The following is a 16,888-nucleotide window of genomic DNA, read 5'->3' on the forward strand; positions in this document are numbered from 1 at the left end:
CTGCCTGTACAGAAGCAATAATCAACAGTAGCAGCAACAGAGTAACAGATCTAAGACCTAATACATTAACACTGTCATAACCATTACCATGCTAAAAATCTTCAGAGAGTTGTCATGAAAGAAATAGACTAAATTTACCATGCGCAAAACATAATTACAATTTTCTTTCTCTTTTTTTGGGGTGAAACATGACTTTGTGAGATACATCCATTCACAAATATGTTTCTTTCATTGTTGCATTAAACTCTGACATTTGTTGATGACATCAAATTCTTCCATCACAGTTTTATAACCATTGGTGATGTGGATTCTTGCAGGAAGAAGGGGAGTGACTCTTGAAACTCATGCCTCCACAAAGCCATTCATGAGGCAAGCCTTGCTCCACAGCAACAGACCAGCATGGAGAAAGGGCTCCGAACACGACCAGAAACAGAAGTGGCAGATGAGAAAGACCATCTTACTCAAGAGAAGAACCCATTAGCAGGGAGTGCTGACTTGGGACATGAATGTTGCAAACGTAATGGTTTGATCAATACCCACAACTTAATGGTGGAAACTAAGGAAGGACTAGTGTCGGTCTATTCTGCCCCACAGTACCAGGGCCATGTGGTGTCCAAGGACAAAAATGGGACACCGGATGGTAGAGGACCCCCACAGTTGCTCAACCCCAGTGCCCTTCCCCAGGCTATAGACCCTTACTACAGGCCCAACCTCATTCTCTACCCCGAGAGTGTGTTGAGAGCATGGGGAGAGGGAGGGGACTGCTGCGAGACCACCTTCATTGAGGAAATGACCCCTGCCTCGTCTGGCTCAGCGGTCACAAAAGATGGAATTCTGTTCACTGACAGCAGGTTTCTGGACCTCTCTATGGAAGACGCCAAGATCCAGACACTCTCCTATGATGTAGATGACGATGATGATGAGTTTCAAGAACTCGAGGTGAGAGATTGCATACTTTTACACTTTTAAAGGGGTGGTTGATTATGATTTCACTTTTTAAACTTTACTTAGTGTGTAATGTTGCTGTTTGAGCATAAACAACATCCGCAAAGTTACAACGCTCAAAGCAAAGGGAGATATTTTCTTTTACAGAAATCGCCTTTTAAAGGATTAGTTCACCCCAAAATGAAAATTTCCTGATAATTTACTCACCCCCATCTCATCCAAGATGTTCATGTCTTTCTTTCTTCAGTCGAAAATAAATTACGTTTTCGGAAGAAAACATTCCAGGATTTTTCATCATATAATGTTTTTCAATTGCAACCAAAATGTTGAAGGTCCAAATCAATGCAGTGTCAAAGCGCTTCAGAGGCTCTGCGTGATCCCAGACGAGGAATGGGGTCTTATCTAGCGAAACCATCTGCCTTTTCCCCCCAAAATAAAAATGAATATACTTTTTAACCTAAATTGTTCATCTTGCGCAGCTCTGCGAGGTGCTAAGGATCACGTTGGAAAGGTCACGCCAGACCTAGGTGGAAGTAGGGCTGCTCGATTATGGAAAAAATCATAATCACGATTATTTTGGTCAATATTGAAATCACGATTATGTAACACGATTATTTCACATGACTTTGGGAATGTGTTGTATTTATTAAAAATACACCTTTCAACAATTCAATTGAAATTGTAACATTTGTTGTACTTTTTGAACTATTAAAATAAATAATATAACATATATTCAAATCAAAGTATAAAAGTATTCATGTAAAAATGATAATCACAAATAAATAAGATCAACAATATGGTTCGGCTAGATATGCTTTTCAGGTACGTCTAACCTTAGTTTTCAGGTACAGAAATGTCTCAAATGTAAAATAACATTGCATATTTGAGTGCATAAATTAAAGATGAATCCTATTAAACTTACAAAAGCTATTCAATCCGGATCGGATATGCGTCGTCTTTATCGACTGTATAAAGTTCACTTAAGGCATATTCAGACTATGTCTGCCAGGATACTCATCAAGATGGACATGTTGACATACGTTTTGTGTGAGTTTGTCCGTTCAAGAGCAAGACTTGAAAGAGAACTCAGTATTTGCGCGCTGAGAGACGTGTGCGCGCTCTCGGATGAGTGTAGAGACACATTTCCTCACAGCGCGCGCGGCTTCTCATTCGCGTCTTCTGGCACTAAACCCGGGTGACGACGGTGAAAACGACTGGTCATATTCAAACATACGGCAGCACTAGCATGCATTAAACAAAGTTTACAAAGAGAGAATTATTTGAAAAATATGAGGGGAAAAAGGACGTTTACGGCACCCCTGCTCTCGTCAGTTTGTTTCTTTATTAGATTGTCATAGGTCACTCTGTGTTTAATTTTCAAGTGGTTAAACAAATTCGTGGTGTTTCCTTGCGTTGCAGCCACTACCATGTAGCAAATCTTGCACGTCGCATGTTTCTGCTCGTCGTCTGATTCCTCGAAGCCAAACTGTTCCCAGACAACGGAGTTGGTTTTGCCTTTTTTGCTCACCAAACGCTGCTGTAACTGCCCTCCTTCTGCCATCTTTACTCGCGCAGAGTTTTTAAATTCCAGCGGATGATATGCCCACGAGACTCACGACCTGAGAGAGATTTGTGTCTTCGGGAGGGGCGGATGAGCGCATGCGCGTTTCATTCAGAACGCAAGGCAAAATAATCGTTTTTTCTCGATTGTACTATTTTGGTGATCGTTGGGAGGCAAAATCGAAATCGAAATCGAAATTCGATTAATTGCACAGCCCTAGGTGGAAGTACCGCCCTGTGTGTACAAAGTGCTCGTGCGAAGACTAATACAAACGCCCTTTAGCAAAAAAAAAGGTAAAACAACGATATTGGACGATTTTGAAGTTGAAAATTTAGTGTTTTTGCTAAAGGACGTTTGTATTAGTCTTCACACGAGTGCTATGTAAACACGGGGGCGGTACTTCCGCCTATTATCTCAATTATCTCAATATTATTTTATCTGGCCCCCTATAGTGAATGCGACTGCATAACAATTTAAAGTTGAGCAGTTAGTCAAAAATCTAGAATCTCGTCAGATGTGCACTATGCTCCATATAATCCGAGATCTAGTATGCACTTAATCCTGGTCGCAGATTTGCGGTAACAAAGGATACATCATAATGCACTAAAGTCAATAATTTCAGAGTAAGTCCGAATAAATCAAATGTGACAATTTGTTATTAGTCAGGTAAATGTATCATCCCAATTACATAATCAGTTCAAAGATAATCAGTACATAACATCAAATGCTCAACATTGTCAGATGTCTAGAAGACACGTTAAGGGCTGACCTGTGTTAAGGAAAGCGCCCTAACCCTTCTGCAACATCTCTTAAATACTCAGACTATGACAGAAACTCCTTTCAAATGTAAACCTGAGTTCACAATGGAAATTTGCATTAATCAAGTCCTGTAGTCCTGTAATTTACACCTTGTTGAGGACAGGAGGTAATATGCTGGAAAGACCAATTGGCAGAGGACACACCCACCACAATAAGCAAAATATCTCTAAACTCTTAAAGGGTTAGTTCACCCAAAAATGAAAATTCTGTAATCAATTACTTACCCTCATGTCGTTCGACACCCGTAAGACCTCCGTTCATCTTCGGAACACAAATGAAGATATTTTAGGTTAAATCCGATGACTTAGAAAGGCCTCCATTGGCACAATGCACTTTACACTCTCAAGACCCATAAAAGGCACTAAAGACGTCGTTACAAAGTCCATCTCACTACAGTGGTTCTACAATAACTTTATGAATCGACGAGAATATTTTGTGCGCAAAAAAAAACTAAATAACGACTTATATAGTGATGACGATTTCAAAACACGGCCTCATGAAGCTTCGAAGCGTTAGTAATCAGTGAGTCGATTCAGCGGTTTGGATCGCCAAAGTCACGTGATTTCAGCAGTTTGGTGGTTTGACACGCGATCCGAATCATGATTCGACTCACTGATTCATAACGCTTCGAAGCTTTATGATGCAGTGTTTTGAAATCGGTCATCACTATATAAGTCGTTATTTAGGTTTTTTTTGCAAACAAAAACTATTCTCGTCGCTTCATAACATTATTGTAGAACCACTGTGGTGAGAAGGACTTTGTAACGACGTCTTGAGAGTGTAAAATACATTGTGCCAATGGAGGCCTTTCTGAGCCATCGGATTTCAACTAAAATATCTTCATTTGTGTTCTGGGTGAATTATAGAGAGATGGGGGAAGAGGCAGTGAAGGAAAGAAATGTAAATTAAGGCAATACTTGGGTGATCAACTCAGTGTGATGTCGTCTCGGATGGGGACGCTAAATGCACAAGAGTGAGTTCAGATGTTAATTTCCATTGTTTTCTCTTATAATTCTTCCAGTTTTCACAGTTTTACAAATATATGTGGACAAAGTCTTCCTTGGGGATATTTGCAGTTGAAAAAAGTGAAAATATCACAATTATGTTACTTAGCATGTTGCAAAAATTGTTAAATTGTAATATCATATATTGGCTTAAGTATCATGATAATCATATCGTACAAGGGAGATGATGAATAGGCTTTTTTAATGATAGGTAAGATGAATTGAAGCTCCAACTTTGACTTTTGCAACCGTACAAAGCCTTAAGGGGGGCCAATGCGCCAGAAGTGCTGTGATTACATAATCGTGTACGTCACTTTTTTTTTTACATACGCACACTTACACTTAAACCAGGGTTTACAATACTGCCTGCGTAGGCAGCTCACTAGGTTTTGGAACAGAGCCAACTGTTTGCTAAACTGGATTTTCAGTCTTTTCAAATAATTTATGCATCACACAAATGTTTTGTTTGTAATCCTTAACCATGTGAACCATACTTTTGTCCAATGCTATAAGGAAGATGTGAGCTCTGTTTTTGCCCCTAATTTAACACCATCCTGTCATATGGTGCTGCTGATCTTTGCGAGAGCATGTGTCTGGAGCTCTTGCCAGATGACTGGGAGAGAGAGTGGCTGATCAGAAGGGTGTAGAGAGCGTAAAGAGAGCTGGTCTGGACTGCCAGTTTCCTGCTGCTGCCCGCCTGTTTGCGCCACCTGTTCTGAGGCCGATGTGCAGCTTCACAGAGCCCTGCACAAGTGGGCACTGAGAGCACAGCCAAACGTGCAGATGTGTCGTGGACTGTCTCTCATCAAGTTCACTTTGTTGTCAATTACGTGACCTCCAAAAAAGACTGATCTGATCATGCAGTCATCAGATTAAAAATGAAAATTCTGTGTTTTTTTATGTCGATGTGTAATGCTGTTTGAGCATGAAAAAGCTCTGCAAAGTCCTTTTCAAAGTTTCTCATAGGAACGTAAGGTATTTTCAACATTTACAGGGGCTGGGATTTTATTGCCGTCCGAATCCAGAATGTCAGTGTTTTTCTCCCACCACTCATGTAAAAATCCCCGGCCGAATTACCTACTTTTTTGACCTTTTTTCTTGAGTTTACAATTCAAAATTCACAGTTTAAATCCTTTTTGACCACTGTGTAACACCATAACTGTTGGGTTTCACGTAAAAACAGTGGCGTGACTTTTAAAAAGTGGGTGGAACAGGAGTGGGGGGTAAAACATGATATGTACAATAACAATTGCAGAAAAAATAACATTACAATGTCCAGAAATCAATTCCAATAGTACATAATTAAGTTTAACTTATCGACACAGAAGTCAAGTTTAATGTGATGGTTTCATCCTTGCATCTGCTATAGCCTAATACAATATTGTTAGTCCCGAGATTCTTCACATCAGTGAATAAATACATGGATTTGCACAAAGTGCTTGTGTGCTTTAATGGTCTAGTGGTAAAATTTTTCTTAAAGGCCCCCTTTAGTATGACAATGTTAGCCTTAAGGTTATGAATAAGCTGGTGCCGCTCCAAAACAATGACAAAATTCGTATTTAGGAGATATAAGCATTCAAAACTCACAGTCTCTGACTTCCGTTGACGACATCGCAGACTTCATCTTCTCATCACATCTTCTGTCCAATTAAATGTTCTCTAAAATCTGATGCGTCACGCCCCCTACACTATAAATAGACGGCTGCGTCTCAAATCGGTCAGCTGTTCACATATTGACTAATTTCTACATGGTGAAAGGCACATAGCGGACTATACATGCGATAGGACACGATTCAGACATGTAATACTTTCAATTGAGGTGTTTGAATTGAATGAAGTCTGGTTTCACATTTTCACACACATACAGGTGCTGGTCATATAATTAGAATATCATCAAAAAGTTGATTTATTTCACTAATTCCATTCAAAAAGTGAAACTTGAATATTATATGCATTCATTACACACAGACTGATATATTTCAAATGTTTATTTCTTTTAATTTTGATGATTATAACTGACAACTAAGGAAAATCCCAAATTCAGTATCTCAGAAAATTTTTATATTGTGAAAAGGTTCAATTTTGAACACACCTGGTGCCACACTCTAATCAGCTAATTAACTCAAAACACCTGCAAAGGCCTTTTAAATGGTCTCTCAGTATAGTTCTGTAGGCTACAGAATCATGGGGAGGACTGCTGACTTGACAGTTGTCCAAAAGACGACCATTGACACCTTGCACAAGGAAGGCAAGACACAAAAGGTCGTTGCAAAAGAGGCTGGCTGTTCACAGAGCTCGGTGTCCAAGCTCATTGATAGAGAGGCGAAGGGAAGGAAAAGATGAGGTAGAAAAAAAGTGTACAAGCAATAGGGATAACCACACCCTGGAGAGGATTGTGAAACAAAACCCATTCAAATATGTGGGGGAGATTCACAAAGAGTGGAATGTAGCTGGAGTCAGTGCTTCCAGAACTAGGGCTGGGGGATATGGCTGAAAACTGTATCACGATATAAGCGTTTCATATCGGTCGATATCGATAATTATTGATCTTTTTTTTATGACCTATTTAAAATAAGGAGCAGGAGAAAATATATATTACATTTAAAATTTTTTATTTTAAACTTAACCTTCCTCTGATTATAATCCCCTCAGTTATAAAGGCAGAAATGTCAACAAAACCACAGAAAACACTCAAATAATTAAAATGTAAACATAAGTCTAAAATCACAATGAACACTTAACAATTATCTCTTAAAATTAAGGTGCAGTGCCTCCGTTATTTCTTTGTACCGTTTAGATGCTTTGTCATAAGGCATTGATGCAGAGTACCTCTCCATGGCTGAATCTGAAATCGCCCCTATACCCTCAAATAGTGCACTATTTTAAGTATTTGAAGGGACAGCCATTTGTAGTGGTGTCCGAAATTATAGTGGACGTTATTGAGTGCACTCATTCAATCCCACATTGCGGTCAATAACGAGTGTGCAACTGATGTACACTCAACGGCTGTCCGACTTCACTTACCCGTTTTCATTCACTCCTTCAAGTGAACTATATTAGTGGACTAACGTAGGGAATAGTGAGTCATTTGAACTATGCCCGTTGATCACGCCTCTTGTGCAGTAGAAGATACAGACTCCCCAGACTAATGTTCAATCTTAAAAGATTCAGCTAGGTCTGGTGATAGCCAGACAAACGTCAACGGGCTAATTTGCCTAATCTTCACGGTACTTTAGACTGCGATGGAAACGCAGACAACCAGTTTCTGGTAAAAAAGTTCCTGGGACAAATTTTTTAAATTGGTAATTTCGCTGGAAAACGCGGCTTAAGAGAGGTACTGCAATAATGTAAAATATGTGAAAAAGAATGTGTGTTTTTAACATTCAAGCATGAAAACCTATTCTAGTAAACCCCAAAAACAAAATCAAGACTTTGTAAAAAGGCATGGGTCCTCTTTAATAAAGGCCATTTATCATAACATGAAAATAATTATCTGTATCTGCCAGAATTTTAATTAAAATTTAAATTGTCATTTGTATAGAAAAGAGCTGTTTGAAGATAAAAAATGTGCCTTTTGTCTTCCATAGAAAAATAACAGCGTACAGGTTTTTGTGTGAACTTTAAAGTGGTTATGTCTGTAGTGTGGCCTATACCGTTTATGTTTTAATGGAAAATTTTACTCAAACCAGATTTTTTGTAAATATGAATTTTTAGGGGAAAAAATTCACTGCGTGTGACTTCTGCTTGCAGCATATTGTGATGGTTCAATTCTAGCTGAGTAAACGGCATAACCCTCTACAGACACAATCTCTTTTGGGTATTCCATAATCGGCTAATCAAAAATGTAATTTATGGAGAGATTAATCAGTCTATGAAACGTGGGGAATGAAAATCTGATTGCATTGTCCTGAAAAAAACATCACATCATACAACACAGGACAGCAGGCACAGCCACTCCGATGACTCATCTAACACTTTCCCTTTTTGCTTTCACGAGTGCATCTTTCTTACCTGCAGAGAGAACTCTATCACGCCTCCTTTCATAATCGCAGCCTTTAGAATATGCTCTGGCCTTTTTGAAATTCAATTTGGAATCAAATTAATGGAACACTTGACATTCCTATTATGCAGACACACTTCTCAATCTGTCGCACCATTACGTCCTCGCACACGTTGCTTCATACGACACGCTGTTTGGAATAAGATGTGCCAGGTTATCAGAGCAACTTGCCACTTCACAGCTAAAGCCAATTTGAGCAAATGAGATCTTGCAAGATGTGTATTGAAGTTTGTCGATGAGGCTGGACTGGAACCTGGCAACTGTTCATTAGATGTATTTGCATAATTAGAAATATGGTGTACCCAGGTGATGCAGTCAAATGAATATTAAATTCCATTTGTCATGTTATTTCTGCACACTGCCTCAAATTAGGGACTACAGTTAAAATGTAGCTTTTAGCTAATGCTATTATAATATAGCATGCATTGTCCCTGAATGAATAAATGGATATTATGGTATAAATGCCCTTCTGATTATTCACAGGGTTTAAGGAACATGCATTGTGTTAAAAATTATAACCCTTTTTGTGCGTCAGAATGAATAGGATGAATATCTCTATATACCCTTATAAAAAAGGTCCCATTTCATGCCAAAATTAAATAGAAATAGCTAATTATTATATTGAATTTTTACTTTTCCACAGTACTGTAATATAGTCATTTAAATGTTTTGTTTGGCCTATATGTGAATTTTTTTTTGCCGGTTGCCTTTTCAAAAAGTCATGCATAGATTGACTTATTTTAGGTAGGCCTCTTGGGAAAACATCACATCATGTATAGTACTGTAATTGGTATTTATTAAAAATTGTGATTTAAGTTCCAGGTTTGCTGTGCTTGTTTGTAGGTGTAATGCTAGGTGAACTCAAAAACAAAGGAGAGCTGGATCCAAATGCAGTTTTTTTTTATTGAAAATAATATTGTAATACGGTTCTTTGTTCAGGGAAGAAGGAGGCGGTAACCTGCGAACGTTCAAAAGACTTTAATTAATAAATAAACAAAATGAAAGTAAAAACGGCAGCCTCCTCATGGACAACTGCTGCACACACATAATAAAACGTAAACAAAACACAACATAAAGTCCAGGCTTGGTCCTCTCTTGTCCTTCACTGTCGTTGCTCCTCCTTTTATGCTTCCGAGCTCCTCCATGAGAGATCCAAGACTGGTGTGACGCGCAGCTGGAGCTCATCTGCAATCACGCACCGGCCTCGCGCCGCTCTCCCACGGCTCTCGCCCGCCCTGCTTGTCACATACCTCCATCGTCCCTCGCAGGCCGGGTCCTCATCCAGCCGAGATGCTCTTCCTCGTGGTGCCATGCGATGGTACTGGATGCTCCTTGGTGGATGGCTCGATCCTCTTCTGCCCCCTGGTGGCCGGCAATGGCTCCTCCAGCTGAGGGCAGCCAGCAGCGAGTCCCGCGCTCTCCCTGCTCCTCCCCATCATGGCGGACGGCAGCAGGCGCCGGCCCACGGCAAACGCCGATGACTCCTCCGCTCCCTATCGGACGGCTGCCACCCCACCTCGACCCAGGAGCACGGCAGCAAGCTCTCCGTCCCACCGGTTCTTCACTCACTCCAGCACCACCGCCTCAGGCAGCCACTCGCGGTCTTCATTCTTCCGCGCTGCCCGACCTCCTCAGCACCGCGATCCCCCTCAGCAGTGAGGGCTGTCCGACTGCATGTCCCTCCTTCCTCCTGGGTTTCGGCACCAATGTCAAAACAATCATTTTTGCTAAGTTTGTTCTATTTTCTGTTTATTTTGATAAATAAAATAATTCATTTTTGTTCAATAAATATACTGTCATTTAAATTATGTTAATATAAAAATATATTTTAAAAATACAGAAACAAAATGATTTAAAAAAGTAACGATTCTGAAAGCATTGAAGAAGATCCCATAATAATTTAATACAGATTTACAGTAGTGACAATAAATTATATTTCAATATATGATATGATTAATATCATATTTTAAATTATGATTGTTTCAATAGAAATATGGTGATTATCTCCCAACTTAATATATGATATTTACCATCTGAATCTAACCATGTCATGTCAACAAATGGAAAAGTCAGCAAATGTTTATTATCATGTTAATTATTGTGCCTTTTTCAATGCTTTGCGCTGCTGCCTATGATCGTGTCAAGGATCAGACACATTTCCACGAGCATCTTGAAAAGCGGATGTTTTATGCTGCGTTCACACCAAATGCGAATATAGCATCAAAATCGCGTCTACCGTGTCTAGTTTGAATATTTTGAATCCATTTACGGATTCTTTTGAATCCACAGTGAATTGGACGCGTGTATAAATCGAGCGTTTGAAGCGAAATAGACGCGTGTTCAAGGCGCTCCAGGAGAAATATGTCACCTCTGTATATAAAACACCTCTGCCTCTTTTCATTTTCATAAAAAAAAAGATTAAACATTAATAGCCCCACAAATGTGGTCCAGGCAACTCCTACATTATCTTCATTGGATGTATTTAAATATCCTAAAAAAATAAAGTTGTGAAACTTCTCTTTGCCCTCAGCCAAAACGATTTGGCAGACAACAAATGATAGATTCATGACACCAAAGATCACCCGTTAGATCCACACAAGACGAATTCTATCTCATGTTTAACCACTACAGAGGCATCCGAGCCAGCGGCAAACGTCAGAAGGACTGGCCGAGGAAAGGGTTAATGAGTGCTGAGCGCCCGGTGATCGCCTGGATCTCACAACTCCGAAAACGCAAGATTATTTTTTTTAAATAGGCGCTCTCTTTATAAATAAACCACAGATTTGAGCTTTAAACAACTACATTCTCACCTGAAAAAGTCTTAAAACTACATTTTGTGACACAATAACAGTAGTATTTTTTAATTATGCAGGGTTTCTCATCACGTCACTTTACCACGTGACAGCAGCAAGCAGGCTCCTGATTGGTTAACACGGCGCAAATTGACGGCAAAGTTAAAACATTTGAACTCGGGCGTCAGATGCGAATTCGCTTCAAACTTGTGAATGCACAAAAAGCACCACTCGCACTAGACGCTCAATTTGGGTCAAATTCGCGCCATTCGCGTGAACTGAACACGCAAATGAGGCGGAATCGCGAGTCCATCACGCTGCAGGACCTTCAGACGCCCGTCAACGTGCCTTTCCATTGACTTAACATTGAAATCACTCGCTCCTGACGCTCTTTTTGTGTTTGGTGTGAACACAGCATAAGAAAGTGCTGAGGCAAGTTTTTGTGCCATCTAGTGGTTTAGAGGAGAATAAAAACAGAGGCGCCTTTCCCCCCGTGGTGCCTTTAGCCCAGATATAGCCTACCGTTGAACAGTGTACAAAAAGACCAAGTGCATTAGGCAAGTAGTAGGGTCAATTTTAACTTTATGCTACAAAAGTCCTCTTTATGCAAAATGTGTTGCTATATTGTTAGTGGGCCCTTGCCCCCTCCCTTTAAGAATGACTATCTTAGACCTCCTACAGCCTTGTTAGCATTATTACTCCACTTTTTTGTCTTCTTTTCCTCTGAAAAGGACAGAGATGTGAAATAGAGAGAGTTCGATGAAAAGCCTTTCTGTCATCTGATTCATTCAGTGTTTTGTGTGTTTTCTGCAGAGTGAGTACTCAAGTGACTCAGAGAGTGAAGACAATTTCCTCCTGATGCCTCCGAGGGACCACCTGGGCCTCAGTGTTTTCTCCATGCTCTGCTGTTTCTGGCCCCTGGGAATCGCAGCTTTCTACCTGTCTCACGAGGTGAGAAGCTCTCAACAACTAACTATTTTTCACCATAATTTAGAGTCCAAATGTTCTGTTTTATAATAATGCAATAAGCCACAAGAGGCTATTAGTTAGGGCCCATTCACACCAAGGACAATTGTAATGATAACGATAAAGATTTAGGGCCCTATTTTAACAATCTAATAGGCTTGCTGCGATATTCAGTGTTGCCGGTGTTACCGGTGTTCAGGTGAAACAGACCTCCGTTCATCTTCGGAACACAAATTAAGATATTTTAGTTGAAATCTGATGGCTCTGAAAGGCCTCCATTGGCACAATGCACGGTTTACTCTCAAGACCCTTAAAAGGTACTAAAGACGTCGTTACAAAGTCCATCTCACTACAGTGGTTCTACATTAACTTTATGAATCGGCGAGAATAGTTTTTGTGCGCAAAAAAACCCTAAATAACGACTTATATAGTGATGAAGATTTCAAAACATGGCCTCATGAAGCTTTGAAGCGTTATGAATCAGTGAGTCGAATCATGATTCGAATCGCGTGTCAAACTGCTGAAATTTGGCGATCCAAACTGCTGAATCGACTCACTGATTCATAACGCTTTGAAGCTTCATGATGTCTTGTTTTGAAATCGGCATCACTATATAAGTCGTTATTTAGGGATTTTTTGCGCACAAAAACTATTCTCGCCGATTCATAAAGTTATTTTAGAACCACTGTAGTCAGATGGACTTTGTAACGACGTCTTTAGTACCTTTTAAGGGTCTTGAGAGTGAACCGTGCCATTGTGCCAATGGAGGCCTTTCAGAGCCATCAGATTTCAACTAAAATATCTTCATTTGTGTTCTGAAGATGAACGGAGGTCTTACGGGTGTCGAACGACATGAGGGTAAGTAATTAATGACAGAATTTTCATTTTTGGGTGAACTAACCCTTTAAGATACTAGTAATGTTCGTCGCAAATTAATAGCAGTTATTTTTACCTTAAACTTTATGCAAACAATTGTCCTGGGTTGTCTAGAGGCCCCAGACAATAGCCACGTTTACATGCACTTTTTTGTCATTGCGATTAAAATCATTCCGATTGAAAGATTCAGTGGACTGTTTACATGAGACGTTATCTAAACCGATCTGGTGTTTACATGTGCTGACGCTTTCAATTGGAATCATTTTGTGACATGCGCACAAAGTTTGTCTGCCGCATCAGAAATAACGACGCTGTCCTCTCCAGCAGCTGGAATGTTTTATAAAAGCTATTGATTTGTTGTAAAGTGTAAGAATCATCTCAGAAAAATACATTCTTCTGTCAGGCGCAGTTGAAGTAAAAAGTGCCTGGGACAAACACTGTCAGATGAGATGGGTTAGGTAGCCAGGCAATGTCTGTGTCATTATTCCAACATTATGTTCATAAAAAGGTTTATCCCACCCCTCTCAAACCGATTACAATTTCATTCGGTTTGGGCATTTTTATTCCGATTGAGGTGTTTATATGGAGCTTTTTCATTCGGATTGGACTTTTAAACTGATTATAGTGTTCCATGTAAACGCACCTAGTGTGACTGTCACAATCATGTCAGTTTTTTTAAACGCATGTAATATCACTTTTTTTATTGTTTCTACTCTACTTTTTTGTAGTTGTTAAATTAAATTAATTTTAATATATTTATTAATTAAAATTTATATTTAATTTGATTAAATATTAACTTTAATTTACATTGTAAATTAGTAATAATATTTATATTATGCATTTCTTCAAGGTTGGCAGGTCTGCAAAAGGGTTGTATCTGTAGTCTCTTAATGAGTCATGTGTGTGTTTTGGACGTAACGTGCAATAAACCAATAAGAGTGCCATCTCCCATTCCCTTTAAAAGCCAGTTGCGCTTGCACCATGGCGGATTCACTATTTACATGACGGAATATGCGAGCAGAAAGACTGAATGTTTCTCCGGAAAGGAATCCTTTTATTTTAAAATTTTAAAAATATTTGTGTGCTGCTGAGCGTTCCTGTGTGTGTAATAAGCAGAGTGTACACATGTTGTGCGCCTGCCTATACGTGAAAGTAATAACTGTGTCAGGCTGAAAGTAGCAGAAAACTGTGCCTGGCGTTGCATTGTGCCGGGTGTATGATAGGGCCCATTGAAAATCGTCCACACCACAACTATAACGACAACGGCACAGAGAAACAATATCATTGGAAGCAGTTTCAGAACGATTCTTCAACATTGACAGCCAATCAGAATCCACCTGACCTTAAAGAGCTTGCATTTAAAGCGACAGGTGTGCTTAGAATAAACTGGTGTGGATGCTAATATATTCATTTTGTTATGGTTATCTTTTATAGTTATCCTTCTTGTTGTGAACAGGCCTTTTCAGTTGTTTTACAATGGGTATTAAATGGTGATTTTATGGTGCAATGTTTTTGTAGAAGTTGTAAGCCAGGTAAGATTGCTTTTTGAGCATTTTTTTCCCCCTGTGAGAATGCAGTTCACACTCAAAACAGTTGCATCCATTGTACTTATTTTTTAATTTAAATTAATTTATTTGATGATAATAATAATATAATTATTATCACTCCTTCAGTTTACAGTTTTAGGTCACACTTTAGATTAGGGTCCAATTCTCACTATTAACAAAACTACGACTTTTGCCTCAATAAATTCCTAATTTTAGTTAGTAAGATAGTTGTTAAGTTTAGGTATTGGTGGATTAAGGGATGTAGAATATGGTCATGCAGAATAAGGCATTAATATGTGCTTTTGTAAGTACTAATAAACAGCCAATATCCTAGTAATATGAATGCTAGTAAGCAACTTAATAGTAAGAATTGGACCCTAAACTAAAGTGTTACCCAGTTTTATTGATACTTTCACCATATTTGTCCCCGATTATGCTGGATGCTCCTGTGCTTTGGAAACAAAGACTTAGGTCAATCTGTTTAGCAGCTAAACAGTACATTTCCTAAACTCAAAGCGTACACCAGCGTAAAGCCAGGCGTTATATGCAACACTTTGAACATTTGAAAACAAATATCCGTTAATGTAGTCTGATGTGTGCTGCAGGGCAGAAGATGGAGAATTCCCCGGGTTTGCCACATTGTTTCATAAAGGTGACTATAGTATGCTGCAGTGTCAAATGTATTTATAGCGTACCGCAATGCTCTTGAGAGGAGAGAGATTGCTTACAGAAAGTGTGCTGAGAGAGGGAGAGGTCATTCGCCTCTGAAGGGAAAAGTACAGAGAAGTGGTAATTGCAGTATTTTCACGCATTCACCCTTCTTATTAAACACTTGTTTCAAAGCATTAATTCAAAAAAGGAAAATTATAGATATATGGTAGTGTTCATCTCCCTTTGTTTGTGGGTGAAAAACATTTCACCCCTGAATGAAAAGGGAAAAAAATATATTTTATATTTATACCTATTATGCCCTTTTACGAAGTCTTGATATTGGGGTATACTCAAATGTTTTTATGCTTGATTGTTCAAAAAACGCATAATTTTTCATGTATTTTTACATTATTACAGCTCCTCTCTCCCCAGTTTTGGCAAATGCGCCGTTTCGATGAAGCCCCTCCTTCCAAAATATGAAATGTGCTGTGATTGGTTAGCTGGCCCAGTGTGTTGTGATTGGCCCAGTGTGCTTTGATTGACACCACTTAGTCAATCTCCCGTGTGTTCGGGAAATGTCCCGCCCCTTAATAACAGCAAACTCTACTCACTCGGATGTAAATAGCCTATTAAAGGTCCCATGACATGAAAATGTCCCTTTATGAGTTTTTTTAACATTAATATGAGTTCCCCTAGCCTGTATATGGTCCCCAAATGGCTAGAATTGGCGATAGGTGTAAACCAAGCTCTGGGTGTCCTGCTCTGCCTTTGAGAAAATGAAAGCTCAGATGGGCCAATCTGGAATCTTCCCTGTATGTCGTCATAGGGGGAAAGGTTACCTCCCCTTCCTCTGCTTTGCCCGCCCAGAAGATTTGGAGAAAATGGATTCAGTTTATTTTAGTAACAATGTCAGCACAGGCTTTACAAACAGACTTTACGATATGCATTCGACAGCACCGCCACAAACAGTGAGTAACAGTGTTCATTAATGCCTGATCTGTGATCAGTGATTTCTGATGTGTAGCTAATTCAAGTTCACACAGACTTTCTTTCTAAATTGTTTAATACTGTTTATTCATCAGTGAATCAAGCCAGTGACTAAACAATCAACTTCACATAGTTTTTAGTAGCATGAAACAAATCTGTTATTTAAATTGTGATTAAACTACAGAGCGCGATCAAAGAACACTCTTTATAATGTCCGGATCTGTCAATCACACGTCGCAAGTGTATCTGCACACTTGCCCAAACTGCCGTTATAATGAATGACGCTGTTATGCTGCACAGCGAAGCTCTTACTGTATTCAGATTGATGTCATGTTTGCTGTTAGTTGTGGTGAAAGCATTTTGTGAGAGAAATAGCGTTGCAATGACAAGATCACTGCATTCACGCGATCAATAGACTGTCTGTTGTCTCAATGCTCATCACTGCAGCCTTTCATGTGATGGGAAAAGATCTGAACATAATGCTATAATCAACACTTTCACAATTCGTTCATCTAGACAGCTGTAGTAAAAAAAGTAGTAAAAATATTCGAGAGGTGTTCCACATGTAATACGCATTTCAAATGCAAAGATGTCAGCCAATCACTACAGTGGCCGTTTCCACTGAAGTCTCACCGCAGACACGCCCCTTCAAACAGAGCATTCAAGCCAGAGGGCAAAAA

The 16,888-nt window shown here is 39.4% G+C and overlaps 1 protein-coding gene across 1 annotated transcript in view; it reads left to right on the forward strand.

The window, feature by feature from the left end:
- Window positions 1-16,888, forward strand: part of syndig1 (synapse differentiation inducing 1) — a 61,868-nt gene that overhangs the window by 24,124 nt on the left and 20,856 nt on the right. The window contains exons 2-3 of the mRNA XM_079843028.1: window positions 318-939; window positions 11,995-12,132. Coding sequence (XP_079699154.1) covers window positions 400-939; window positions 11,995-12,132 — 678 coding nt within the window. The 5' untranslated portion in view covers window positions 318-399. The remainder of the gene's footprint in view (window positions 1-317; window positions 940-11,994; window positions 12,133-16,888) is intronic.

This window comes from Gobio gobio (genome assembly GCF_949357685.1).
Source record: "Gobio gobio genome assembly, chromosome: 18".
Lineage (NCBI taxonomy): Eukaryota > Metazoa > Chordata > Actinopteri > Cypriniformes > Gobionidae > Gobio > Gobio gobio.